Source organism: Phacochoerus africanus, chromosome 14 (assembly GCF_016906955.1).
Source record: "Phacochoerus africanus isolate WHEZ1 chromosome 14, ROS_Pafr_v1, whole genome shotgun sequence".
Lineage (NCBI taxonomy): Eukaryota > Metazoa > Chordata > Mammalia > Artiodactyla > Suidae > Phacochoerus > Phacochoerus africanus.
Window position 1 is genome coordinate 43,743,111 of NC_062557.1, and position 26,876 is coordinate 43,769,986.

The 26,876-nt window shown below is 52.9% G+C and overlaps 1 protein-coding gene across 7 annotated transcripts in view; it reads left to right on the top strand.

Moving 5' to 3' along the window:
* KSR1 (kinase suppressor of ras 1) overlaps positions 1-26,876 on the top strand; it is a 150,473-nt gene that overhangs the window by 72,199 nt on the left and 51,398 nt on the right. For 5 of the 7 annotated variants that reach the window (XM_047758167.1, XM_047758172.1, XM_047758169.1 and 2 more), the window contains exon 2: positions 11,956-12,096. The exons of 1 other annotated variant lie outside the window; for it this stretch is intronic. In XM_047758167.1, coding sequence (XP_047614123.1) covers positions 11,956-12,096 — 141 coding nt within the window. Of the gene's footprint in view, positions 1-11,955; positions 12,097-25,166; positions 25,382-26,876 lie in introns of those variants that run through there. One more of the 7 variants, XM_047758173.1, reaches the window with a different exon arrangement.

Sequence of the window (26,876 nt, forward strand, 5' to 3'; positions counted from 1 at the left end):
CAAAGCAGGAGGGGGGACTGTGGGACGCCCCAGAGACCGTGCCACCTGTGAGGAAGGCAGGCACTTTCCCAGCATTTCCAGAGGACATGTCCTCATGCCTCATTGACCAGAACTGTGACACGTAGCTAATTTCAAGGGAAGCTAGAAGTGGGGCCCAGATCACCCCAAGAGCCATGCTGGGACCCCATCCCAGGTCGATCACGTGGACATAAAATTAGGGTTGAGAACCGTTGACTCAGATCAGTTCATCACCAGGCACAGTGCTATCTCCACCCCCCCACCCCCCAAAAATCAGCCCTTGAATGAAAAAGAAGCCAGACACCCATCGTGCCAGAGGAATTCGCCATCACATTGGTCAACCCCTGGTATTCGAGGAGCTCACCTGTCCTTGCCCTGACCCCCGGCACTGTCCTTTATCCTTCCATGATGGCCTCAGTCATGTTAGGCTAGGCAGTCATGTTCTCGGAAAAGAACTCCTCTCCGCCCAGCATCTGGCACAACCTCCTATTCATAGCAAGTGCTTTCAGATCAGTTTGCAGTGTCTCCCCTTCCCCCGTCTCCCCTCTAGTAGCTTCCAGGCCCCCAGGTCTTCAGGGTAGGTAAAGGGGTGGGCCCATTGGCAGAAACCCACCTTCGTGTTAGGTGCAGCCTCTACCCTTTGTCCAGGCCTCCGTCTGGTAATTCACACCCAGGTCCCTCCCACTGTGCTACGTCTGGAATTCCCTGGGGTTACCTCTTGTGCCTGAGGGGTTGAGAGCTAAGTCATGCTCTGTGGGCTGGTGAACTTCAGACAAGCGCATGGAGTAAGTATGTGAACTGGGACAAGGGCAGTGTCGATGGAGAGTCTGGTTTGTGGTTCCTGACACCTGCTCTCCCCGTTTCCCAGTAGGTGCGTGGAGCACTGGGGCCAGCGGGGATGCTCAGAGGGTGGGCACACCTGCTCCCTTTCTTTGCCTCCCTCGGTCCTCCGGTCAGATCTGTCTGTGGTCAGATCCATCACCCCCACTTGTGTGAGTTTCTCAAGCTTGTGCACTAGTTGCTCATGGTCCCATCTTGGTGCCTCTTTTGGTGCTTAGTGACGGGAACAATTTTTTTTCAACCACTTGTTGATGGATGGATGCTGTGCAGAGGTTCTCCTTCCTTCTCTTGGGCCATCGCTTCAGATCTAGGACAGTTAGGGATTGAAGCGAGTGTCTGGCTTTCTCGTGATTTAGTCCGGTTTGTCCCCCCTGCCCCTAAGGACCACTGGTTCTAAAATACACATGGGATATTTGGGGCTTGTGGCGTTGAACTTTGCTGAGGCAGGAGGCAAACCTGCCAAGGCAGCCCTGAGACTGTTCATTCACCGGCCTTTTCAGGCCAAGGTCACTTTCTGAAGCACACGTTCATTGGGCCCACCCTTGGCTTCTCAGTGGGGAGCTTGAGAAGGGATTTAGGTCAGGGGAGTGCCTTCCTCTTGAAAACCTTTCCTGCTGAGTCTCAAGGCCTCGGTGGAACACGAGACAGGATAGCAGGTGTTGCTGGGAAAACGCGGGTCCTTTGCCGTCCACCCTGGCCCGGCTCGAGCGCCCCCTTGCCCTGGAAGCTTAGTTCTTCTAAGCCTCATCAGTCCTTTCCTGCCAACTCACACCTGGCACCCAAGCAGTTAGAAGGAGTGATGCTATCTAATGGGGTGCTAATTGCACAGAGGAAATAAGCAAACTCCCCAGTGCCTCTGGGCAGGGTCTCCTGCACCACTGCTGTGCTGGCCCCGGGCACCCACACCCATCAGCGAGGCCGCAGGCAGGTCCTGTGTTGTCTCAGCCTGGGATCGCAGCTCCCATCTGCATTGGTTGTCAGGGCCCAGAGCCCGAAGCCCCAGTGGAGCCGGGGAAGGGGGAGGGAGGCCCTGAGTCCTCAGCCTTGGCCCTCTCACTCTGGCCTCCTTGGGAACTGCTCCACTTGTGGTCTGGGGCAGACTTGTTTGTTTGTATTTGAAGTTCCCTGACTTCGAGTTTGACGTCAGGGCAGGGTTGCTGGTGGGAGGCTCGGTGGGGAGGTTGTCTCTGCACAAATGCACACGCCCGGTGGCTTCCACGGGAAAGCACGGGTGCGGACCGGAGTGGGCACAGGATGGCTGGTTGCGAAACACTGGGCTTGGGAAGTGAGGTCCCTTACTCCTCTGCTCGCCTTGCTTTCCCTGGCATGCTCGCTCATTCTGCCCCTTGCCTGCCCATGGCAGCCCCCCTGGGTGCACTCCGGAGCCCTGAGGGCTGCCCGTCCGCACTTTTGGAGCAGAGCCCGTGCTTGGCCGCACCCATGCGGGGACCCTTCAGCTGCGTCACGACCCCCAGAGGCCTCCTTACAATCTCAGAAATCGTTTTGCAACACGCTGGCCGTGGCAGCCAGACCAGATTGCTTAGCAGGCTGGGTTGGCAGGAGGTCCCCAGAAGCACATTCCAGCTGCGGGGGAGGAGTTGGGAGAAGGAAGGGGAATGACTGCAAGGCCTGGGCAGCGCCAGCCGGGGCTGGGGAGGGCACACCAGAGCTTCAGGGACCAGAGAAGGAAGCCTCCAGTAAGTCCCAAGAGCTTTGGCGGCTTCCTGAAGCTCTGGATGGGCTGGAAGGAGTCTTGGCACTAGCAAAGAGTGCTCTGGATATCTTTTTCTCTTAATTAAAAAAAAATTCTTTTAATCATTATTTTTAGGGCCACACCTGCTGCATATGGAAGTTCCCAGGCTAGGGATCAAGTGAGAGCTGCAGCTGCCAGCCTATGCCACAGTCATAACAACACAGGATCCAAGCCGCATCTGCGACCTGTGGCAACACTGGATCCTTAACCCACTGAGTGAGGCCAGGGATTGAACCTGCATTCTCATGGATACTAGTTGGGTTCTTAACCCGCTGAGCCACAATGGGAACTCCCTGGACATCCTCTTAAGAGTACAGTGGGCCCATCTGGGAGGAGGAAGCCAAGGTCCCTGAGGTATGGGTGAGTTGGAGGCTGATCCCCGGACGTGGCTGCTGGCTGGAGGGCTGAGCGAGCCGAGGAAAGGGCGTGGATGTGTGGCGGGGCTGTCCAGGTGCCTTGCCTCATTCCGCAAAGTACATGGGGGTCTCCTGGGAAGGGGTGACCCCAGGTGCCGACAGAGTGGTGACTAGCTTTAATGAGTTCAGAGCTGGTTTGGAGCCAGGGATCGGGAACAACCCAGAGAGTAGGTTCTTGCACGACAGGACCAGGTGTGGTGGCCCACAAGGGCTGGACACCTTTGGAGAGTATAGGGTAGTCCGTGGCTTTCATTCAGAAGCTACGCTGCATGGAACAGTCTGGACGTGGCTAGATCTGGGACTCGAAGCTGCACCAGAGAAAGACCCTGCCCACTGACACCTGGCTTGTGCCCGTCAGGACAGCTTAGATGAGCAGAGGGAGGCAGGAGTTGTTATTTGGCGAGATGGTGTGGAAGATAGAAATAGGCTCTGTGTTGAGGTCTGAGTCCCTTTGTGATTTGAAAAAGCTACAGAGCTCTCGGTACCTCAGTTTTGTCACCTGTAAGATGGGGAAAATAGGGAGTTCCCTGGTGTGCAGTGGATTAAGACCTGGTGTTGCCACTGCTGTGGCTCAGGTCACTGCAGTGGCACGGGTTTGATCCCTGGCCCCAGAACTTCTTCATGCTGCAGGCATAGTCAAAAACGAAAAAAGATAGGAATAATAATATACACCTTTAAGTCTCATGGATTTCTTAGCACATGTGCTTTGACCGTTGACGAGTGACTGTGAGCATTAAGCCGTACTTGTCATCACACTGAGCCTGGACTCAGAGTTGCACGTGGCTGTTTGCAGGCTGGGTGGGCGGGTGTCCCTCAGCCAGTGAGTGAGCCAGGCCGGCTGCCCAGTACCCACATGTCGACATAGCTCTTGTTTTCTCCCATCAAGAGTCTAGAAGGATCTGTGACTTTTTCAGTTATACGAAATGGTTTTATGGGGAGGATGATAAGCTTAGGGGATCTGGGGTTGTGTGAAGGTTGGGACACCACTCTTACACTGCAGTGCTTATCTTCTGGAAATTTCATGGAGAATCCCAGGAGAGAGGGGAATAAGGTGCTGCATAAATAGAAGAGATTATTGTCACTGCCAGGGCTGATAATCGAGAGTCAACACGATTTCCATAGTTGAGACGACCCGCTGCTGTATGTGGGAGTCCGGTGTCTGTCTCCGCCTGTGCCTGGGATTCATTGCCCATTTGCATTTCACTGTCCGTCACCTCCGTCCCCGGTGATGGCCCTGCCTGCCCTGCCTGAGACAGGAGGACCTGGGACTCCAAGACGACAGTGATCTGCTTGGGGTCTTGCAGCAGCCGACAGGCTCAGGGTGACAGTTGTCTTGGCATCTGATCACTTCTGTAGCCTGGATCACAGATCACCCAAAAAAGAGACCTCCCCATCCCAGGCCCTGTGTTTGGGGGTGCAGCTGACTTTGCAAAACCAGTTGTCTGGAAAGATGTGTTTTCTGCAAAGGTGCGAAAGCCGGGGTGAGAAGCTCTCCACGTGGCTCCGGTTTTTCCTCACCAAGGCCTTACTTGGGGGCTGAGCGGGACGAATATCAACAGCATCCTTTTTAGTGAGTGCTCTGTGTGTTCCCGACCTTAGACGAAGCCCGTGGCATTGATCAATCCTGCAGTGAATTTTCAGCAGAGCTATGGAGTGTGAATTATTTTGTCCACTTTGCTGGTGAGGGAGCTAAGAGGAAGTAAACTAGTCACTGTCACACAGCTGATAAGGATAGCACCAGGGGTGGCACTTGGGCTGTCTGGCTGCCCAGCCCATGCTTCCCACTAGGGGTGATAGATTGGTTAAGTAATGGTAGGCCTGCCCCCCATCGATGGGAACAGGTGCTGGTGCTAAACAGGAGGCCTGGGCAGCCCCCCACCGTGGAACGTTTGCCCAGTCATTACTGCTGCCCCGCCTGGCCAGTCTGGCACAGTGGCTGGCCCCCATCCAGCCACCCTTAGACAACCACTTTGGCCAGCATTGCCCTCTCTCATTTGTAGGCAAGGCAGCCACCACTCTGGCCCCATCGTGGCCGCCCCCAAGGATGTGGGTTCTGCAGCTGCAGAGGGGCTTGTGTCTCAGACCAGCCTGGCCCGTGGGTCACCTGTGACAGCCGCGATGCAGTCTGAAGGGTGAATCTGGAGTCTAAGGGTGCAGGGAGGCAGGTTTGGGTCCAATGTGAAGGAAGAGTGATGAGGAAAGTCTTTCCCAGGAGAGGCTGCGGGCCTCGCACTGGAAAACTCAGAGCAGAGCCGAGCGGAAGGCGTCTCGTGTTCCTGAACCCCTTGCAGTTCTGGGAACTGCGTCCTTTCCCCATGGAGGCTTCTGTCAGTGGCATGTGCTTTGGGAGATCTGACTGTGTCTGATCTTCAGGGATGTCTGGCCAGCCTCACCCCCACGGACGCGAGGCTCACAGCAGCCTCATCCGGGAGACCTGTGGGGGAGTCACGTCAGAGCAGCCGCGGTGGCAGGTTACATTTGAGGTTGATCAGGTGCCAGGCTGGGCTGCAGGTGCTCATCCAAGGCAAACAGCTTCACCAGTCGATGCAGGTCCACTCCACCCACCGCCTCTGGTGCTGATGGCGGGGGTGCAAGCATTCCGAGAAGAAGGGGGGCTCAGGTTCCCTGGAGGCAGCCTGTGAACTGGGTCCTGACCCTCAGACCTTTAAAATGAACGAATGTCCCTGCTCTGTGTCACCCGCGTTGTCCTGAAGACCAGCGCCAGCATTTGGGTCTTCTGTAGCCTCATCTCCAGAGTGAGTACGACACCCATCACAGCTGCCACTGAGTGCATTTCCTTATTCTGGGCACTGTGCTGGGCATTTTTGTGTGTGTGTCTTTTTTTGAGGGGAGGTGCTCACCCGTGGCATATGGAGTTTCCCAGGCTAGGGGTCAAATTGGAGCTGTAGCCACTGGCCTACGACACAGTCATAGCAATGTCAGATCCAAGCCATGTCTGCGACCTACACCACAGCTCATGGCACTGCCAGATCCTTAACCCACTGGCAGGGCCAGGGATCGAACTGTGTCCTCATGGGTACCAGTCAGATTCGTTTCTGCTGTGCCATGATGGGAATTCCCTCCTGGACATCTTACATCCACATTTTCTCATTAAATTTTCGCAGTAGCCCTTTGAGGGAGATCAGCCCCATTTTACAGGTGGGGAAACCGAGGCTGACACGTTCAATCTGTGTTCACTTGCTGAGAGAGCGTGGTGGCGAGGGGTCCTGAGGCCACATCTACCTGGCTCGAGAGCTGGAGTTCCTCCTCAGAGCTGCACTGTGTCTTGGATGTGGTTGATGTAAACAACAGTAACCTACTGGTGCCTGTGTTCTTGTTCTTGGTCCAAGCCCTTTCACATATGGTTACTTTGGCCCCAATTTCCATAAAACGATACCCTTTTTTATGGCGAGATTGAAGCTGAGCTAAGGGTTTCCCCAGGAGGCTTGATTTTAAGTGTCAGAGCTGGGACCAGAGCCTCGGTCTTGCAGCCTAGGACACGTAGTGAGCGCCTGCTGTGTACGGTGTCTCGGTGATAGCCACCAGCTGTTTGTGGGCTGACAGGATGCTCTTCTGCTCCTTCTATAAATCAGGCTGAGCGTCAGGGCAGGGGCGGGTTGCACACTCGTGAAGCAAAAGAATATTCGAGGCCCAGGAAGACTTTTGTTCCAGCCCAGGGTTCCCCCTGCGGCCAGAGTGCTCATGGCTCTTCCCCTCTCGAGGCTAGTCCCTTCGCTGAAACCCCAGGTGCTCTTCTGTTCTGCAGAATTTATATCTTGCGGTTTTGTGGTTAAGAGAAAATGACGCTACCCATGAAAGGCTCTCTTGGAGGCCCCTGGGGCTGGGTCAGGAGGCCCCTCTGTGGTTTGCCTGGGAAAGTAGCCCCTGGGTGCTTCTGCAACAGTGACCAGCTTTCCAAAAAGTGAGAGCAGCCTTATTTTGCTCAGATGGGAGCAGCTGCCCCTCATCCAGCAGAACCCAGATCAGCAGGTGTGTCCTTTCTTCTTTAGAAGCTCCAGGAAACAGCAGCTGCCAGGACACCAGCAGTTGGGTCAGTGCGCACCGAGACCCGTGCCCTCTCCTGGTCCCCACACAGCCCGCCGGGCTTACAGGTTGTTACAAGGGTGCAAGTGAGGAACCCCTTTCCGTGCTGCAGGGTTCAGCAGAGCCCCAGGCAGGTTTCAACCTGCTCTGGGCTGTCCAGTGGGGATCTCTAGTAGCCTTTCTTTAAAGTGGGATTTATTTTATTTATAAAATATGTTTTTTTTTTTTTTTCCTAGTAGTCTTTTAAAAAGAAACTCTTCACTTCTCTTCGGGGGAAACTCGCCCTGTTTTTTGAGACTCTCAGGCTCCTGAGCCATCATTTCCTAATTGGCATTTGTTTCCCACTGTTATCTCCATAAATGTGTGTGTCTGGCAGGGCTACAGAATGTATTGTGGTTCATGTGTCTGTTCATTCACCAAAGGTTTTACAACAGCAAACCAACTGCCACGTGCTGTGCTGCCTCCTGGGGTCTAGTGGTGATCAGGTGACCAAGAACACAGACCAGGCACCTGGCCTCGCGGAGTTTTCTGTCTCAAGAAAGAAGCAGGGGAGTTCCCTGGTGCTACAGCAGGTTAAGGATTTGGTGTTGTCACCGCAGTGGTTTGGGTCACTGCTGTGGCGTGGGTTCCATCTCTGGCCTGGGAACTTCCACATGCTGCAGGTGTGGCCAAAAAAACCCCAAAACAAAACAGGAAGCAGGAGAGTAAAATAGAAGAACTGCAGTGTGTGATCTGATGGAAGAGAAGGGCCGAAGGGCTTGGGGGAGGCTTCCTGGAGGAATGGATGTCTAGGCTGAGTTGTGGAGCCTGAGGGGTCACTGGGAAGAGACCCCTCAAGGGCTGAGGGCCTTGAGCCTGAAAAGGGCTGGACATGTTAGAGGGGCTGAACTAGAGGAAGCCCCAAACACCGGCTCATTGCCAAGGCCAGGTTGGCTGATCTCAGTGATGACCTGTGATGGCCAAAGTCTTACCCAGAATGGACGGCTTATTCATCAGCTCCGGAGGTATGGCCCTCAAAACCCTTAGGCCAATGACAGGCAGCCCTCGTTGCCACAGATGTTAGGCCAGCAGCCCAGCCTCTTTGGTTAATGTGGAAAAGAATGGTTTTAACTTTGCACAGTTAATTGATGGCCCTGTTTTTGGTCAGCAGTTTGATGCTGTGGTTTGAGAGCAGTTTGGAGAGGAGGGCAGGCCTGGCTGTGGGAAACCTTTTACCATGGGAAGGAGGTCCCTGTGTTTCCTTCCCTCCTTCCTTCCTCAGGGATCTCTGAGCACATGTTACATGCCGGATTGCTGTCATCAGCGTTGGGGGGGACAGTGAAATGAGGTGGTCGAGGTCCCTGCCCTGATGTATAATAATGGGGGACTAACCTAGTCTTTGGGCGGGGGGGACTGGTTCAATCCTGGTTCCAGCTGGTTCAATCCTCCCAACCAGCTGTGAGCTAATATCTGCATCACTATTGGACAGATGAGAGAACCAAGACTCAGATAAATTACCACACTTCCCTAAGGTCACACAGCTGTTAAGTGGCAGAACGTCAATTCAAACCCAGGTTCTGTTCAACTCCAAAGCCTCTGCGGTGTCCTCTGCCCTGGGAGCTTGAATATGTTGGGGAGCCCTATCAGAAGCTCGAACATGAGCCCCACTCCACCCTACCCCCTGCCGTGATGGGGGCCACCAGAGAGGTGTAGACAGCGTAACTCAGAAGGGGAGACAGGGAATTCTGATTAGCCCAGGATGTCTCGTCCAGGCTCAGGACACCGTAGCTGGCGGAGAGAAACGAATTCCGGTCAAAACGGACAGTTTGAGCGGAGGCCCCCGGGGTAGGAAAGCACAGAAGGCATTTGAAGACCAGCTCCTAGGTGAGTGTACGCCCGGAGCGCTGGAGGGGAGTGGAGATGAGTCTGAGAAAGAAAGTTGGGGCCTTGTATTTAGAATTGGCCTCTGGTCACACAGGGAGAGACGGATCAGCACAGGGGGAGCCCAGGTGAGGGCTGTGAGTGCCTCTCCTCAGCCCCAAAGGATAAAAGCAGCACCTATGAGTTCACGTTTGTTAGCTTTGTGCTCTGAAGATGCTCCCAGGGGTTTAGGTTCCAAACTAGGACAGCCAGTATTACGCTTCTTATGTGGCAATCTGGAATTGCCAGCCTCGGCAGAGAGTGTTCCATTAGCAATGTCTGCTCAGAGGTGGAGAGCCCAGCAGAGAGCATTCAATTAGCAATGTCTGCTCTGGGTATCTGAGAGGCATGTGGTACAGGAATGCCCTGGGGTTTTTGCCTTTGTCCAGGTTTCACTAAACTTCCAAGCTGTACAAGGAGTGGGATTATTGTTATTCTGACTCAGTGTTTCCCCTCTAGCACTTGTCCCTGCTTGCTGCTGAGCCTTCTGAGTTAACAGAGCTCAAGGCCCGTGAAAGGACCCTTGCCCAAGTCTAGCAGATAATAGCCTGGGACCAAACACATGTCTAGGGGAAATTTCAGAAAGACATATAGAAACAATGGTTCTGTTGTGAATATGAGTCTCATTTCATGCCCCACATTCTCCTGTCCCTAAGGGTTCTTTACCTGGGGTCCGTGTAGATAGAGTTCAGGGGGTGCATTAATTTGGAGAGGAAAAAAATATCATATCTTTTTTTTTTTCCATTAACCTTAACTGAAATTTAGTATGTTGTTCAATTTGAAAGGAGGCAACAAGGCACCGTCATCTTAGCAAATACGTATGAGGTCACCAGTGGAAAGCACAGCTGTTTTCATGCCACGTGACAGTTGTAGAGCCATCTGAAAAAGCAGTGTATACTTGTCACAACTTCAAAGATATGAGACCCGTGGCTAGACATTGTTTAGTGTTTTCATAAAGAAGCTCTTAGTGCTCTATTACAATGTTAAATCATATTTTAATGAGTGTATTTAAAAATAATTGATTTCCTTTGTAGTCCTAAGTGCTCTGTTTTATGCATTTAAAAGCATTATTCGGAGTTCCTGTCATGGCCCAGTGGTTAACGAATCTGACTAGGAACCATGAGGTTGAGGGTTCGATCCCTGGCCTCACTCAGTGGGTTAAGGATCCGGCGTTGCCGTGAGCTGTGGTGTAGGTCACAGGCACGGCTCGGATCTGGAGTTGCTGTGGCTGTGGTGTAGGCCAGCGGCTACAGCTCCGATTAGACCCTTAGCCTGGGAACCTCCATATGCCGTGGGTGTGGCCCTAGAAAAGACAAAAAAATAAAAAATAAATAAAAGCATTATTCTCGGAAAGGAATTGAGGATCTCCCCAGACTGCCGAAGGGGTCCCCAAATGGTCCAGAGCTCCTGTTTGGAAGTTGGGAGCCTTTCTAGATATTTTAAATTTTAAATAATTAAATATCATTAATTATTTTTTAGCATCTTGATGGTGCTAACAAAAGAATCCTCACCCTTTAGAGAAATACACTAAGATGTTTACAGATGAAAGAAAAAGGAATGAATTAACAACAGCAAAAACCCTCGTGGAGGCAGCAGGCCCTGGGGAGTGGCTCCAAATGGCAGGATTTCTTCCAACAAGACTTTAAAGGTGTCACTTGCTTTGGGAGCAGCTTCAAAGTCACCATCCCAGCAGCTCTCATGGGGTCCCTGACTCGCTGGGTATCAGCCGAACCAGTAGCTCCTTGGTCCTCTTTGGATTGTGTGCTCATTTCCATCTGTTGGAATCCACTCCCACTTCTTCTTCTTCTTCTTCTTCTTTTTTGTCTTTTTAGGGCCACACCCATGGCATATGGAAGTTGAGGCTAGGGGTCCAATCAGAGCTGCAGCTCCCAGCATGCACCACAGCTCACGGCAACACCAGATCCTTAACTCACTGAGTGAGGCCAGGGATCGAACCCGCATCCTCATGGATACTAGTTGGGTTTGTTACCCCTGAGCCGCGACGGGAACTCCCCACTCCCCCTTCTTAATCAGCCCCGGCCGCGCCAGGCCTGCCATCTGGCCCTCCGCATTCTTCAGTACAGTGTGGGCACCTGGTCAGTCAGGGTCCAGCGTGTGTCAAAGAGAATACGGATCTGACCTCATTTACATTTCTTTTATTTGAAGTTTTAGCCTCTTGAAAGCTGTGGACGGCCTTCAGAAAATGCACAGACACACAAGTCTGAACTGTGCATACATTTCAGGGAGTGGGTCTGGAAAGCTTCTTGATGAACGCAAGTCAGGGGCCTTTGCCAATAATGCCAGAGCCCGCAGGCCTGGCCGGCACTCTGCGTGCGCTGTGCGCCGGGCACATACCGAGTGCTTCATTGCTTCCTGGCCTCCCTGAGAGGGACATTCTATGGTCACCCCCATTTTCTGGAGGAGGAAACTGAGACTTTTCTGGGGGTGCAGTATTAAGTCACTTGTCCAAGGTCACAGGGCTAAGGTGTGTCTGAGCCCCCAGATCCCAACCCAGGCCGTCTGATTCTGGGCCAGAAGCGTCCTAAGTGGAAGGCGGCTCATCCTCCCCAAACCCCCACGTCTTCCCCGGATCATCGTGTCATCACTTACCGACTCCGCTGAGCCCTCCCCTCCCCTGGCAGGAAGCCAGTCTCCGTTTAGCCCTGTTCTCTGTTCTGCGCAGTCTTGACCATCGCCCGCTGAGGATGGTGGTCCTGAGGGTGACGCCTTGGGTGGGGTAGGGGTGACGGCTGGGTCCCTAGGTTTCCCCACAGGCTCTCCCAGACCCTCCTCCCCTCCCCCCTCCCCCCTTGGTTTCCTACGTCATTCTGTTTGAAGGGCAGCAGAGGGGCAGCTGGCAGGCCCCTGTCCTTATCACGGGCTCTTGTTTGCCAGAGCTCCCCATGTCGTGCTTGGGGCTGCCACAGGCACGTGCCCCCAGTGAACCCCGCTTTTCTCTCCTGGGCACCCCCCCCCGCCCCGCAGGCGAAGCTGGTCCGGTACATTTGCAAGCAGCGGCAGTGCAAGCTGAGCGTGGCCCCCGGGGAGAGGACCTCCGAGCTCAACAGCTACCCTCGCTTCAGCGACTGGCTGTACACCTTCAACGTGAGGCCGGAGGCAGTGCAGGTACGCGGGCCGGGCCGTGGGGGCTGGGGCTTGGGGGGTCATGCAAGGGAACCACACCCAAACCCTAGAACTAGATCCCCCCGTGGCTACCACAGAGGGGAAGGGGACGTGGAGGCGGGGGCGTAGGTGGTGGCAGCAGGAGGGACCCAGGGTAAATGCGGCTCCACACGTGTCCTGGGCCCCATCGCCTTCTGAGCCGGACAGCCGGACCACACCATGCACAGGTTCGCACTTCTGGAAATGTTGGCTGTGCCGCAGACCCTGAGTTAAACATTCTGTATAGATAATCTCACTTAATTCTCACAAAACTCTGTGAAGGCGTTGCTATCAGGATGGCCATTTTATACATGACAACATTAAAGGATAGAACGGTCAAATAACTTTTTAAAATCATACACATAGTGATGATAGCTTTGGAATTTGGAAGCCAGGGTCTGTGTGTGGCTTTCTCCTGCGACCGCAATAACATACTGTCTTCCCTCCTTTGCTCCCTCTTCCCACCCATCCAGTCTACCCACCCACCTACCTGCTAACCAACTAATCCAGCCGTATTCACGGAGAGTGGAGGGGGTCAGGGGCCAGGGGTCAGGGGTCAGAAAATATCACATGGGACATCAATAAATCAATGCTTGGAAGGTGCGGTCATACACCCAGCCAGGCCTTTTAAATCTCTTATTTCTGTTCTAAAATTTAAAAAATCAACACTTATTATTGTTTTAAAAGTAATATGAATTCATTTATAAAGACGCTTTGGAAAACAGAAAAATGAGGGGGAAAAATCACATGCATATTCCCACCACTCAGAAAATCTGTGATCAGTAAGATTTTGATATTTCCTTCTAGTCTCTCTCTCTTTTTTAACCCTAATACTTAAGTTTTTTAAAAGTCTCTAAAGGGTTAGACCTTTGCCATCTGGCCAATATTACATATTTGGAATGTGGCAAGTCCCCATTGAGATGTGTTATGATTTCAAAGATGTAAATTCAAAGATGTGCTGAGGAGTTCCCGTTGTGGCGCAGTGGTTAACGAATCCGACCAGAAACCATGAGGTTGCGGGTTCGGTCCCTGCCCTTGCTCAGTGGGTTAACGATCCGGCGTTGCCGTGAGCTGTGGTGTAGGTTGCAGACGCGGCTCGGATCCTGCGTTGCTGTGGCTCTGGCGTAGGCCGGTGGCTACAGCTCTGATTCGACCCCTAGCCTGGGAACCTCCATATGCCGCGGGAGCGGCCCCAAGAAATAGCAAAAAGACAAAAAAAAAACCCCAGCAAAGATGTGCTGAATTCTGAAGACCAGATACAGAAAAAGAAAATATTAATCGCTTTTAATATTTAATCTGTTAGATGATGACACTAGTTTGGATATATTAAGGTAAATAAAATGTGATTAAAATTAATTTTATGTATATTTACTTTTTAAAATGTGGCTACTCAAAAATGAAAATTTAAGTGTGTGGCTTGCATTATATATCTGTTGGGCAGCACTAGTTTTAAACTATCCTGAAGGGGAGTTCCTGTCGTGGCTCAGCAGAAATGAATCTGACTAGGAACCATGAGGTTGCAGGTTCGATCCCTGGCCTTGCTCAGTGGGTTGAGGATCCAGCATTGCCGTGAGCTGTGGTGTAGGTCGCAGATGCAGCTCGGATCCCGCGTGGCTGTGGCTGTGGTGTAGGCCGGTGGCTACAGCTCCAATTTGACCCCTAGCCTGGGAACCTCCATATGCCTCAGGTGTGGCCCTAAAAGGAAAAAAAAAAAAAAAAACTATCCTGAAGGAACAATTTTATATTTTGCTCTTATCATTTGAGATGCAAACCAGCATGTGTTCCCCATATTTTCACACTTAGTAACCCCCTCTTTTTTTTTTTAATATTTGAGTATATGTGATGTAGTTTACCAGGCAGAGGTTAATTCCAGTTGTTCACTATTATATATAACACATAATATGTAATCTATATATTAAGAATTTTAAATATTATGTTACATGTTATATAACATTATAATGTGTTATATATTATACATGTATATTTTGCATATTATATAACATGTTTTATATGTTACATATAATGTGTAAAATACTTAAATATAGTATACATATGATATGTACTATATACAACATATAGTATATATATATATATATATCTTCATATACTGTATACCTTAACTATAGTACATTTAAGAATTTTCCCCTAGGAGAGATTCCTGGACAGGAGATGACATGAATATAAAAGGTTCCTGTCATGGGGGGAGGGGGAGAGAAGATGGGAGTCAGTGAGGGGACACCTCGGGGAGCTCTCAGTACCCTGCCTGCTCCTGGCCCTGGCCCTGACCCAGGGGCTCTCGTATTTGTGGCATATGACAGCTTTTAAGAAGCTGGCAGAAAATGGAGTTCCCATCGTGGCGCAGGGGTTAACGAATCCGACTAGGAACCATGAAGTTGCGGGTTCGGTCCCTGCCCTTGCTCAGTGGGTTAACGATCTGGCGTTGCCGTGAGCTGTGGTGTAGGTTGCAGAAACGGCTCGGATCCTGCGTTGCTGTGGCTCTGGCGTAGGCCGGTGACTACACCTCCGATTGGACCCCTAGCCTGGGAACCTCCATATGCTGCGGGAGCGGCCCAAAGAAATAGCAAAAAGACAAAAAAAAAAAAAAAAGCTGGCGGAAAAGAGTTGGCCCATGTGAAGGTTGAGGGCAGCTGCTTTGTGAGCTGGAGGGACCTTGGGCGTGTTATTAACAGTCGCAGGCGCAGGCACACCTCACACATATGTATGACCTGTATCTCTCTCTCCATCGCTCCTTCCATCTCCCCGCCCCACCCTCATTGCCTGACGGTTTTCTGCCCGACAGAAAGGAAACCCAAACATGTAATGGTTCATCCATCTCGACAGATTTAAAACCATGGACTTGGAGACCCTGAAGCCAACCCCAGCCTTCACCCTGCCCCTCCCTAAGGCCTCGGGCCAGAGCAGCCTCTCTTCACACTCATGTCTGTAGCTTAAGTTGAAGTTCCTGGGGCCCCGCAAGGGCAGCGACTTGCCCAGCATCTCATCAGCGTCATCCCTACCTGACAGACAAGGACCACCAGGTTCAGAGTGGCTGAGGGCCTCTCTGAGGGTCCCAGAGCTGGTAACAGGGGCAGACTTAAGGTTCAGACCCCGGCCTGCTGGGCTCCAAACTGTGCCTTCTAACTTCCTTTCTTGGGCCTAAGACATCTTTGACAGATGGTTTTGCTCCTGGAGGGATTTCTCTCCGCTCTCCAGGGACAAGAAGCGCGTAGCCCCACGCTTGTCCAGGCTGTGCAGCCCTTCCCGTGTCCGTCTTTGGGAGAGGCTAGCTGCAGGGGCCTTTTGGCCTCTGGGGAGCCCTCTGGTGGCAGCCGGGACAGAGGTCTCCCACACATGCTTCCTTTTCCACCCCATCCTCCCATCTCTGTAAAAGGTAGCTTTATCTACACAAACCTAAGAATGTCCCTGTTTCCCGCCTTGCCCCTGCTCACAGGTGCAGTCCCTTGGGGAGCCCGGTGGGCACTGGCCCAGGACCTGCTGCAGACCCGTCCACCTCTCCCGGGTCCCCCTCCCCCAGCACCGTGGTCCAGGCCACCGTGCTCTCTTGCCCAGACGCCTGCAGCAGCCCCAGAACTATCGCTCTGTTTATTATTCACTCTCTTCATTCCAAGCTCCGCACAGCAGCCAGGGAGCCCACGGAAGAAACAGAAACTGGATCACCTCATTTTTCCAGTGCTTCCTAGGTCTTTCTGGAAAAAATACCAGATGCTTCACACACTTTGACCTCTGCTCCACTCTCTCTGACCTCATCTCGCTCACCCTCCCCTTCACTCCCTCTGGTCTGACCTTTGCACCTGCGCTTCCGCTCCCTGGAGAGCTCTTTCCTGGGCTCATCCCATGGACATCATTTTCGTGGCAGGTCTATTGTTACCTCCTCCAGGCAGTCTTCCCTGATGACAGATTGAAAGATCATCCTTGTTTTTCTTTCTCTACCAATGCATCTTGGCTGATTTTTCTCAGAGGACACCGACCACTTTCTGGAGTTTATGCATTTGTTTTCTGTGGTCCGTCGCCCCTCTCCCCCCTGGAATACAAACTCCATGGGACAGGGACCTGCCTGCTGTGGGTTGTTGGCCACAGAATCCCCGTTGAGTGTTGGGCCTGATGTGATGACTGCTTGTTTGAGAGGAAGGAGGAAGGGTGGATCTCATCAGGACATGGCGTGTGCCCGGGAGCCAAGTCCTGAGTGGGTGGCGACACAGGTTACTCCAAGGTCTGGTCTTGTAAGAGATGCCGCTGTTGGGACCATAGCCCCAAAGCCCCACCTTCCCAACTATGCCCAGCTGCCCATGAGTCAGCCCCTGGCAGGACCCCTGGGAGAGTTGGTGTTCCCAGGGGAGGGGGCCTTTTCTGGGGAAGCTGGGACGGGCCAGTGCCCCCAGGGAGCCCATCTGACATATTATTAGCCCCCTTCATTTATGAAGGGATTCTAGATGCCTGACCAGCCTCTTCCTGGGAGGCCTCTGTAGTCTGCTTACTGGGCTGCACCAGGACCAAGGCGGGCTCCTGGGGCCCCGAGGGTCTCCTGCTCATTTTGCCTCGAAGCTGACCTGTTGAGAGCACATCTGGGGTGTGCTGCTAAGTGCACTGCATGCATTGCATGGTCCTGGCTCTTGGTCTCATCCCTCTCAGAAATGCCTGGGTCCTTGCTCTGGGAACCTGGCCAAACCCTTTCACCTCCCTAAGCCTCAGTTTCCTACCCTGCCAAATGGGAGAGTAACCCATGTACTGTGGACTCACTGGGACAGCTGTGAAGGTCAGGCGCTTAGAGGCACCCTGGTGTTTGCTGGGCTGGAGGAGGGAAGATTAAGGCAGTTTCCTCACCTCTCATCCTCAGCTGCCATTATTCCTGATGGAGAGTCAGACCCAGCGGAGGCCGTTAGAGGCTCGCACACTGGGCAGCTCTACGTAGCCATCGGGGGTGTGGATGGAGGGCTGGGAACAGGGCCTGACTAGGGGCACTTTTCTAATCATGAGGCAGCTGAGGGCCTAAGAGAGAGAGCAGCACCTAGGACCAACTGGAGCTGGGCCCAGTGTCTGCCTCCCACCCCCTGCTGGCCCCAAGGGTCACACGCCAGCATCCTTGCCAAGTGTCACTAATAGGGTGGAGGAAATGAGGCCGGAGCGGGTGGGGAGCAGGAGGAGGGCGGGCCGGGTGGCCTGGATTTTCAGAACCACCAGGAACTGCTGGTAGGGGTCGCTCGGTCTCCCCCCAGGCTCCCAGACCCTTCTTCTCAACATTGGTTTTTTCTTCCCCCAAACCTCAGTCAGTTCTTGGGCCCTAGGCCCGAGTACTCTGAAGGTTGAAAAGAAAGCTGATTCCTTTAGAAACTCCAGCCCCTGCTGACGGGGAGGGCCTGCCTTCGCTCTGCTCCCTGCGATGGGGCTGGGGGCGGTGGGTAACCGGCAGAGTGAGAGCAGCTCCCCGCCAGGCTTCAAGGCCAGCCCCGGGGTGTTGGTCTGTTTTGTTCCGTGTCTTAACCCCACCCGTCGTGTGGACTCTGCTCGCCTAGGTCCTGATGCGTCCCGTGTGCTTCCAACCAGAAGTGGTTCTGGAATAGGTGCAAGTTCTAAATACGGCGAAGGGCCCCACCTTTGCAGAATTGACCTCCAAGACAGAATCGGTTGACTTCTGAATGTCATCGAAACCATTATTGATTTTCTCAAATAAATGTTCTATTTTGGAATAGTTTTCTGTTGACAGAAAAGTTGCAGAGAGAGTGTGCGGAGTTCCCGCATGTACCCCTCCCCAGCTTCCCCATCGTGAGCATCACACGTTACCAGGGCACGTCGGTGAAAACTACCAACACAGCAGTGGTCTGTGACTCCTGACTGAGCTCTAGACTCTATTTGGATTTCCCCGGTTTCTCCATTAATGCCCTCTTCCGTATCTAGGTTCCAGTCCAGGGTACCACACTGTGTTTAATTCACATACAAATTTGTTCCTCCCCCCTTTGTATTTTATTTTTTATCTTTATTTTTTGCCTTTTCTAGGGCCGCACCTGTGGCACACGGAGGTTCCCAGGCTAGGGGTCCAATCGGAGGTGTAGCCACCAGCCTACATCACAGCCATAGCAACACAGAATCTGAGCGGCGTCTGCAACCTGCACCACAGCTCACGGCAACGCCGGATCCTTAACCCACTGAGCAAGGCCAGGGATAGAACCCGCAACCTCATGGTTCCTAGTCGGATTCCTTAACCACTGGGGAACCCCCACACTTTTAGATGTTAAAATGGGATCATAGACTATATACCATTCTACAGGCTTTTAGTTCGAATCTCATCTCTGCGTTAGTCCCTGCAAACCCACCCCATTCTTCTGTAGCAGTAGAATAGGAAGGATTGGATAAGAGCTGGATTTCTCCATGATATCTTAAGAATGACTGTATTGGAGGGGTGCCCACCTGCACACACAGAGGCCCACATAGAGGGCATCAGCTCATGCCCAGCAGAAGCCACATGCCGGGCAACAGGGCGCCTGGCATGTGGGAAGCCCTGGCAGATATTTGCTCGTGTGAGGTGACTGAGGAATGAACAAAAGCCACAGTGGGATAGAGACGGGGGTGGGGGGTGGGGGGAGTCAGGCTTTGAAGAAGGGTCTCTCTACCTGTTCTTTTTTCATTTGGTTTCTTGGGGAAGGGGTCCAAATTCTTGAAGTCAGGCAACATCTTTGTGCTGAACTGTGAGTACACTGGTGCAGTAGGTCCCCCAAGACAAGTTGCCCCCGGGCCATTCCCCGGGGCCTCTGGGACTGGTCTTTGTGTGATGGGACTTGTCTCTTCTCGGCTGCTCTTGACCCTTCATGGCTTCGTGACCGGGGCCCTGACTTGTCCCCCAGGAAAATGCCTGCATCCTAGGCCTGTGTCGCCGTGTGTCCGTGTATAACTTCCTCCTTCCTTTCCCATATCACCTCTCCGGCCTCCATCCCTCGAGGGCGATGTGAATATTATCTCGGCTTTTGTCCTTGGATTGTGGTCACCAGTTTGGGGTCACACGGCTTCCAGGAAACAGTGCCTTTCTGCTGGATGACGAGAGGGGACGGCGATGGAAGTGTCGGTGGGGTGGGGTGGCACTTCCAGGCTTCTGATGTAGACAAGAGGATTCTGCCTTCCTCCTCCTCCCTCCAGGGTCCCATCTCAGCCCTCTGCACCTCCAGAGCCCCTGCTGTGGGCACTTGTGACCTGTGTGGCCGCTGACTGCCCCTCCCCTCCTGCATGGATGTTGGAGATGGGCAGCTCCAGAGACGCCTTCATACACTCACCCAACACCAGACCTTTGCCGAGCACAGTGCTTGTCCAGTAGAACCTTCTGTGATGCTACAAACATTCTGTTCCGCCCTGTGCACCGTGGCAGCCACCAGCCGCGTGTGGCCATGTGGCATTTGACATATGTATAGCGCAACTGAGAAACCAACATTTAAATTTCATTCTATCATATTGCATTTTTATTTAAATAGCCATTTGGCTCTGGCTGTGGTTGGGCAGCACAGGTCTGGAGCCCTCGCTGGCGGGCCCTGTGCCGAGAGCCAGGCTGCCAAAGACCCTCTCCCCAGTGCCTGCCGGGAGCACTCAGGCTAGGGAGTGAGGCACAGTCTAGAGCTGGTGCCAGTGTCTGGACAGAAACCAGCCTGGGGTCTCTGGGAGCGAGCGGGCAAACTCACCCCGGGGTCAGGAAAGGACCAGCACCAGGGAGGGCTTCCCTGAGAGCCGGGAGCTAGCTTGGCGAGAAGGGGAAGGGCTCGCCAAACGGAGGGACAGTAACTGCAAAGACCCTGGTGTCTGAGAGAGCTGGCGCCATCCTTGTGGGAAGTATTTGCAAAGCACCTGGTCTGGGAGGAGATTGGTGAGGAAACAAGGCTGGTTCGTGGAATCTCCACGAGAAGAGTGGAGGGCTTGGGGGTTTATTTGGGAGATCACTGAAGTGTGGGTGCCTGAGATAGAGAGAGAAAACAGGGAGTTCCCGCTGTGGCCCAGCAGGTTAAGAACCCGACTAGGATTCATGAGGACGTGGGTTCCATCCCGGCCTCGCTCAGTGAGTTAAGGATCTGGCGTTGCTGTGAGCTGTGGTGTAGATCACAGACATGGCTTGGATCCCTGGTTGCTGTGGCTGTGGTGTAGGCCGGCAGCTGCAGCTCTGATTCCACCTCAAGCCTGGGAACCTCCATGTGCCCCATATGTGGCTCTGAGAAAAAAAAAAAAGAAAGAAAGGGAACACTAGGATTGTTTGAAGGAAAGAAAAACTCCTCCCAGTGAGACAGCTGGACTCATGGGGGGATGGCTGGAGGATGAGACAGGGCTCCGACCTGGAGCACGGCCTGGAGGGTTGGGGGCCTTAGGGAGGAGGGAGTGAACAGGGGAGTTTAGAGGCAGGGCCCCTTCCGGGGGCAGCTAGAAGCACACACGGTGACCGTGGCCCCCCCACACACACACACCACCCCCAGCCCCATCTGCAGGCTGAAAACTAAAAAATCACAGCTTCACGTTCTGGCTGCAGCTGGGGAAATGATTTCAGAGCCTGCTGGCAGGGAGCCGTTTTTCTTCTTCAGCGATTTCCCCATTGGAAGTTGCGAAAGGAAGTGGAAGCGCTGGCTGGGATCGGCGCTGGCAGGGAGAGTGGGTGATGCAGAGGCTGGATTCCAGGGCCACAGCCACGGGCCACAGGCTCCCCGAATAAGCTCTTGCTGGTGGTTGTTTTGAACTGAAGATGCAGGCGGCGCCGGTAAGAGGTTTTCGTGGTGCCCCCAACGGGGCAGGCTTCTCTCCCCTTTCCTCTGTCCATGCATTCCCATGTTTAAAGTCAGGCCTCCCTCGGGCATGGGGAGGAGAGCTGCCTGGCCTCTGCCACCATCTTGGTTTCTCGTTGGCTGGGGTGGCTGTCATGGGCCCCGCATGTGGACCATATGGAGCGGGAGGCTGTGTGAGATTAAACCAGAAAAGCCAACGTGTATTTGGCTCCTGGGTTCCGCTTTAATCGACATGGATCTTGCCACCCTGGCTCCTAGCCTCTCCTCCCCACCTCTCTTCCCGTCCCCACCCTTTCCCTCTGGGAGCCAGAGGCCCCGCCATCCTGACAGCCCGGCTCTTTCGAGGCCGGGAGCCACCTCAGAATGCAGCACCCACCTGCACCCAGCTGCGTGCAGGGATCCAGGCCGACCGTCAGCCCCAGCGGCCCAGGGCTTCCTCCATACTGATTTCTGATTCCTTCTGCTTCCTCCACCTCAAGCTTCAGCTGACGAGTGAATCCCACTAGCTCTATTTCCAAATGTTTATCCCCAATCCAGCTATGGCTCTTTTTCATCACTGCCACCTGCCTAGTCCTGGCTCCTGCATGGACTTGTGCAGTAGCACCTACGTTGCTCTTTGTATCACTCTTGCCCTCCTCTTCATTTCATTGTTCCTGAGCCAAGAGTGGTGCATCTTAAAACCCCAGTCCGACTACCTCACTTTTCTGAATACAGCCCTTCATTGGTGCCTTGTTTGCACTCAGCATAAAATCCAAGCCCCTCGCCACTGCCTTCAAGGCCCCGAGGTATTTGGCATCTGCCTCTTTCCATGTCTCCTCCTGCCCCTCCTCACTCTTCCCCTCATGTTAGAACAGGTCTGGTTGCTTCCTGTCATAGCCTAGGGCCTTTGTGTGTTCTGTTTCCTCTGCCTGGAAATTTCTGTACTCTCACGGCTAGCACCTTCTCATCCTCTGACAGGAGCTTAGAAATCAGCTCTTCAGAGAAGCTGCCCTGTCTAAAATTAGATGCCCCCCATACCCACCACTTTATCTCAGTATGCTGTTTCCTTTTAGCACTTATTCACAAATCTGTTATGTATTTTAGTTACTTTTGAATTTGTTTTTTATTGTTTCCTGATAGAATGTAAGCTCCCTAAGGAAAGAGACTATATATTTTGTTTGCTGCTATATCCTATGTGCTCTAAGGTGTAAGGTGAGTAAGGTGCCTGGCCCACGCTTGCTCTTCAGTAGCTGTCTGTTGATTGGATGGATGGGGGATGGATGGATGGATGGATGGATGAATACGTAGGCAGAGGATGACGTGGTACCAGGGCATGTTGTAGCTGCTCACTAAGTAAAAGATTCTTAGAACCTTTCCATAGCAAGTTCCAATAGAAGCTGGCTTAAACAAAACAGAGGGTCTTATCAGCTGTGGTGATACAAGTCCAGGAAGGTCTGGATGCAGGGGCTCGGATGGTACTGTTAGGGCACACTTCTCGGACAGTCCACTCCACATGGGAGGCATGAAGGGCACAAGCAGCTACGCCTCACTTTATTTCAGTATGGTGGTGTTTCCTATTGAGAGTTTCTTACCCTAGACTGTAGCAGAACAATCCCAGGGAAGTCTCTGATTGGCTTGGCTTTAGTCATGTGCTCACATCAGAACCAATCACAGAGCTAACCAAACAGAGAACTCCAGGCGGCCCAGACTCGGTCATGGGCTCAGCCCTTTGGCAGACTGGGGGCTGGGCCTGAAGGGTCAGGCCACTGCACTTGGGAAATGGGTGCCTGGAGGAAAGACAGCCTGCTGACGGAAGTAGCAGGATGCACGACACCTTCACACCCTTAGATACAATCACAGTTGCTACCGCAGCTCTCCACTCCCTACCCTCACCAGGGGCTCTCCATGGAGATGGGTCATCTGACTTTCTCCTGGGGTGGGGGGGAATCTCTGGGTGACCATTGGGCCCACATTTCCTGACAGTGAGCAGAACTCCTCTGTCTGTGTAGGAGGTGAAGGGCTTCAGGCTTCGAGATGCTGTGTTAAAGCATCTGGCAGGGGGTCTGCACAGATCATGTTTCTGGAATATAATAGGTGAGCCTGTCCATCAGTTTTTCTTATTACTAACATTTCTCATTTTCTTCACTGTGAAAGTCATAAATACTTATTTTTAATAGAAAGCAAAGGAAATAAGTCATCTCTCATCCTACACAGGAGTAAATGATTGCTTCTTGGCTTTTTAGGGTGTTTCTTCTCTCCTTAATTTTCGGTAATTTCCAGGTATGTTCCTTTTCAAAATGTGGAGAGTATCAAAACTAAAGAAAAGAAGACTCCCCTGACTGATGGTTCACCTCATGCTAAGAGGAAATGCTGGCAACATTTTTGTTCTGTTTCCCTCCAGGTGGCCTTCTTTGTTGCTTGATCTTTCTTTTCTCCTTCTCCTTCTCCTTCTCCCTCTCTTCCTCTTCTTCTTCAGATAAATCTAACTGGAGTATGTATAGCTGACTTACGATGTTGTGTTAGTTTCAAGCGTACAGCAAAGTGAATCAGCCATACATATACATATATATACATGTATGTATATATATATATATATATATATATATATATATATATTCATTTCTTTTTCTTTTTAAAATGCTGTTCCTTCATGAATTTATGCTGTAATTCTTTAGCGAGTGTTCCCAATGGGTCTGGGCCTGAACTATGAACTTTACATGGGACATGCCTTTCGCTCCTCCCAGTAGCCTTCTAGGGAGATGTCTTAGTCCATTTTATTTGGGCTGCTGTAACGAAAATACTGTAGAGTGGACCGGGTGGCTTATAAACAGCAGAAAGTTATTTCTCGCCGCTGCTGGGAAGTCCAAGATCAAGGGCACAGCAGATTCTGTGTCTGGTGAGGACCCACTTCCTGGTTCATAGACCACCATCTTTTGTCTTCACCCTGTGGAAGGGACCCCACGGCTGGCTGGCATCTCTTTTAGAGGGGGCACTGATCCCGTCCTGAGGGCTCCATCCAAAGGCTCCACCCTCTAATACCATCACATTGGGATTAGGTTTCGGCAAATGAATTTTGTCAGGGGACACAAATGTTTAGTCTGTAGCAGGAGGCAATGCTTTTATCCTCGGTGTAGGAGAGCAATAGAGGAATGGACAGTGTCACTTACTGCAGGTCATCTAGATGGTAAGTGGTGGAGACAGGATTCATTTCGAAGAAGTCTGGCTCCCAAGCTGGGATCATGAAACACACACACACCCTTTAAATTCTCATGGACATGGAGTTCCCGTCGTGGCTCAGTGGTTAACGAACCTGACCAGGAAACATGAGGTTTTGGATTAATCCCTGGCCTTGCTCAGTACATTAAGGACCTGGCGTTGCCGAGAGCTGTGTTGTAGGCTGGTGGCTACAGCTCCGATTGGACCCCTAGCCTGGGAACCTCCATATGCCACAGGTGTGGCCCTAGAAAAGACAAAAATAAATAAATAGATAAATGAATTCTCGTGGACAGGACCTTGTTGTATGTCCCCTCTGTGATGTCTGAGCTTCTTTACTTTTTTAAAATTTCTTTTTTTTTTCTTTTTTTCTTTGACTGCACCTGCGGCATATGGAAGTCCCTGGTGGATCAAATCCTCCCCACAGCAGTAACCAGAGCCACAGTGGTGACAATGCCAGATCCTTAACCCATTGCACCACCAGGGAACTCCTAAAATTCCATTTTAAAGTAACATGTTCTAAATCTAATTTCAGATGTTCCTTGTAGGAAAATTTGAAAATATAGAAAAGTTCAAAAAGGAAAATAAAGTCCCCCCACTCTCCACCCCACCAGTCATGTAACTTTTTACATTTTTTTTCCCCCATTAACAGCCAGGTTCACTGTTTTGGGTGAACAGCCCCGTGAGTTTTGATACGCGTAGTTGGTGCAGCTCTTCCTGCGGGTGTCTAAGCCACCCAACCCCAAATCTCTGAGAGCTGCTGCAGGAGAATTGGGGGCCGTTGGGGGTTCCGGGGGGGTGGCGGGGGTTTCCCAGATGATCCCCTGGGAGGAGGGAGATGGTGCTCCTTGTTGGCTCAGGTCTGACTCTTGGCAGCGGGGCGAGGGGCGCAGTCACTGAGGCAGGGACCATCTCTCTGTCTGGGGCCTGGTCTCTCAGGTGTCTGGGGTGCCCGGCCCCCTGCAGTGAGGCCCACGGGAGCCCGAGTGTCTTACACCCAGCACCTGCTCCGGGAGGTATGTGCTGACTCCCCAGCTCCCAGGCACAGACTATTTTTGGCTGCAGTGACTGTTCGCTACAGTCATGAAAACAGAAACTCCTCTCCCTACCTCATCCTTCCCTGGGACACCACACCAGGGGCCGGGGCTACCGGGGACCCTGGGCTCGGACGCCTCGTCATGCATTGCCTGTGGAGCTGGGTGACAGCCAAGGCCTCCAGGGGCACAGGGACTCCACCACCTGTGGTGCTATGCCGAGCACGAAGCCTGGACCAGCCTGAGCTAGAGGGTCGCGAGGTAGGCACTGGGGTCTGGGATCGGGCGGCCTTTCCATGAGAGCCTGGAATGGGTGGTCTCACTGGGTGCCAGGTCGTCACTTTGCTAAATGTCAGCCAAGCACGGCTGGTGACACGGGTGCGCTGGGGTAGAGCGTGCCTTCCGCTGCATTCCCTGCCTTTCTCGGGGCTAAGTGGCTGGTGGGGGCCCGTCGGAATCTTGCTGAAATAAATCTTCTCCATCCTTCTAGTGAATGCTTCTGGACCCGTTCATGCTTTTGGTTTGAACAGGGCATACACTTGTTTTGAGCCTCCTCCTACTGCTGGGAGCTTAAGAAACTGGGGTTGTAAGGGCTGGCCCAGCCCTGCCTCCCGGTGCTTCTGGTCAACCAGATAAGGGGGGCAGCCTCGTAGGGCGGGCGCGTGCTAGCATTGGAGTTACGTGGGCCGGGGTCCAAGCCAGGCTCCGGCGCTCACTTGCTGGGTCTTAGGTGAGTAACGTAATCTCTCCGGACCTCACTTTCCAAAGCAGTTGTGCCCACGCCACTTCCGAGTGGCCCTCGTATGAGGAGTTATTTTATGACTAGATTGGTTGTGAAAAGAGGAAGCGTGTCCAGAAGCTGAGCAAGAGTCAGTGTGCCACAAGCCTGGGTGGCTCTCAGGGCGCAGAGCCTGGGTGTTTGGGTGTCTCTGGTCACGTGGGATTTGCTTCTTCTTTGTGAAAAGGAGAAAAGCACGTCCCCAAAGTGGGCATGGGTTGAGGGGGGGCAGGGACCGGGAGCCCAGGATTTCTTCCCAGCCACCATCTTCTGAGGCACCAAGACATCAGGGTCTTGCCAGGCTCCGGCTGAGGTCATGAGCCCAGAACCCCGCTGCTTCCAGGTTCCTCGGGGCTCTGGAGCCACAAGGAGGGCACGTGGCACAGCACCCCTTAGACCTGCACCTTTGGAGGAGATTCTCAAGGCCGACTTCAGGGAGGTCGTCCCCTTGGCCCTCCTTTTGGTGCAGCTCAGAAAACTGGGCAGGAATGAAACTTTTACATCTGGTGGGGAATGCCCACCCGGAAAACGGCAAGCTGTGCCAGGCCTCGGTACCTCCTGGTGTCACCGGCAGGGCCTTGGTCCTCGTGCTCTTGTTCTGGGTCACCCAGGCAGGCGCCCTTCCCTCTCTGGGCCCCGGTTTCCTCCTCTGTAAAGTGAATGTTGGTCTCAAATGCCTCAAAGGCTCCTTGGAATTCTGCCTTTGACCTTGGCAGAGGAAGGGCTTCTCTCCTCCCTTCCCAGCCTCGTGAATACCCATTGGCCCCTTCATGCCCTCAGCCCTTGGCGGCCCTGGCGGCCCTGGCGATGGCCTCCTTGGCTTAAGTCCTGGCTCCGTGGCTGCTATGGGGCAGGGGTTGTTTACAGGGTTGGTGGAAGACTGCAGAGAGGGGCTGCCTCCCTCCAAGGGTCTCCCAAGAGATGGCGATCTCCTGCTTGGACGTTGTAGGCAGCCCTGAACAATGGGGCCCTGTCTTC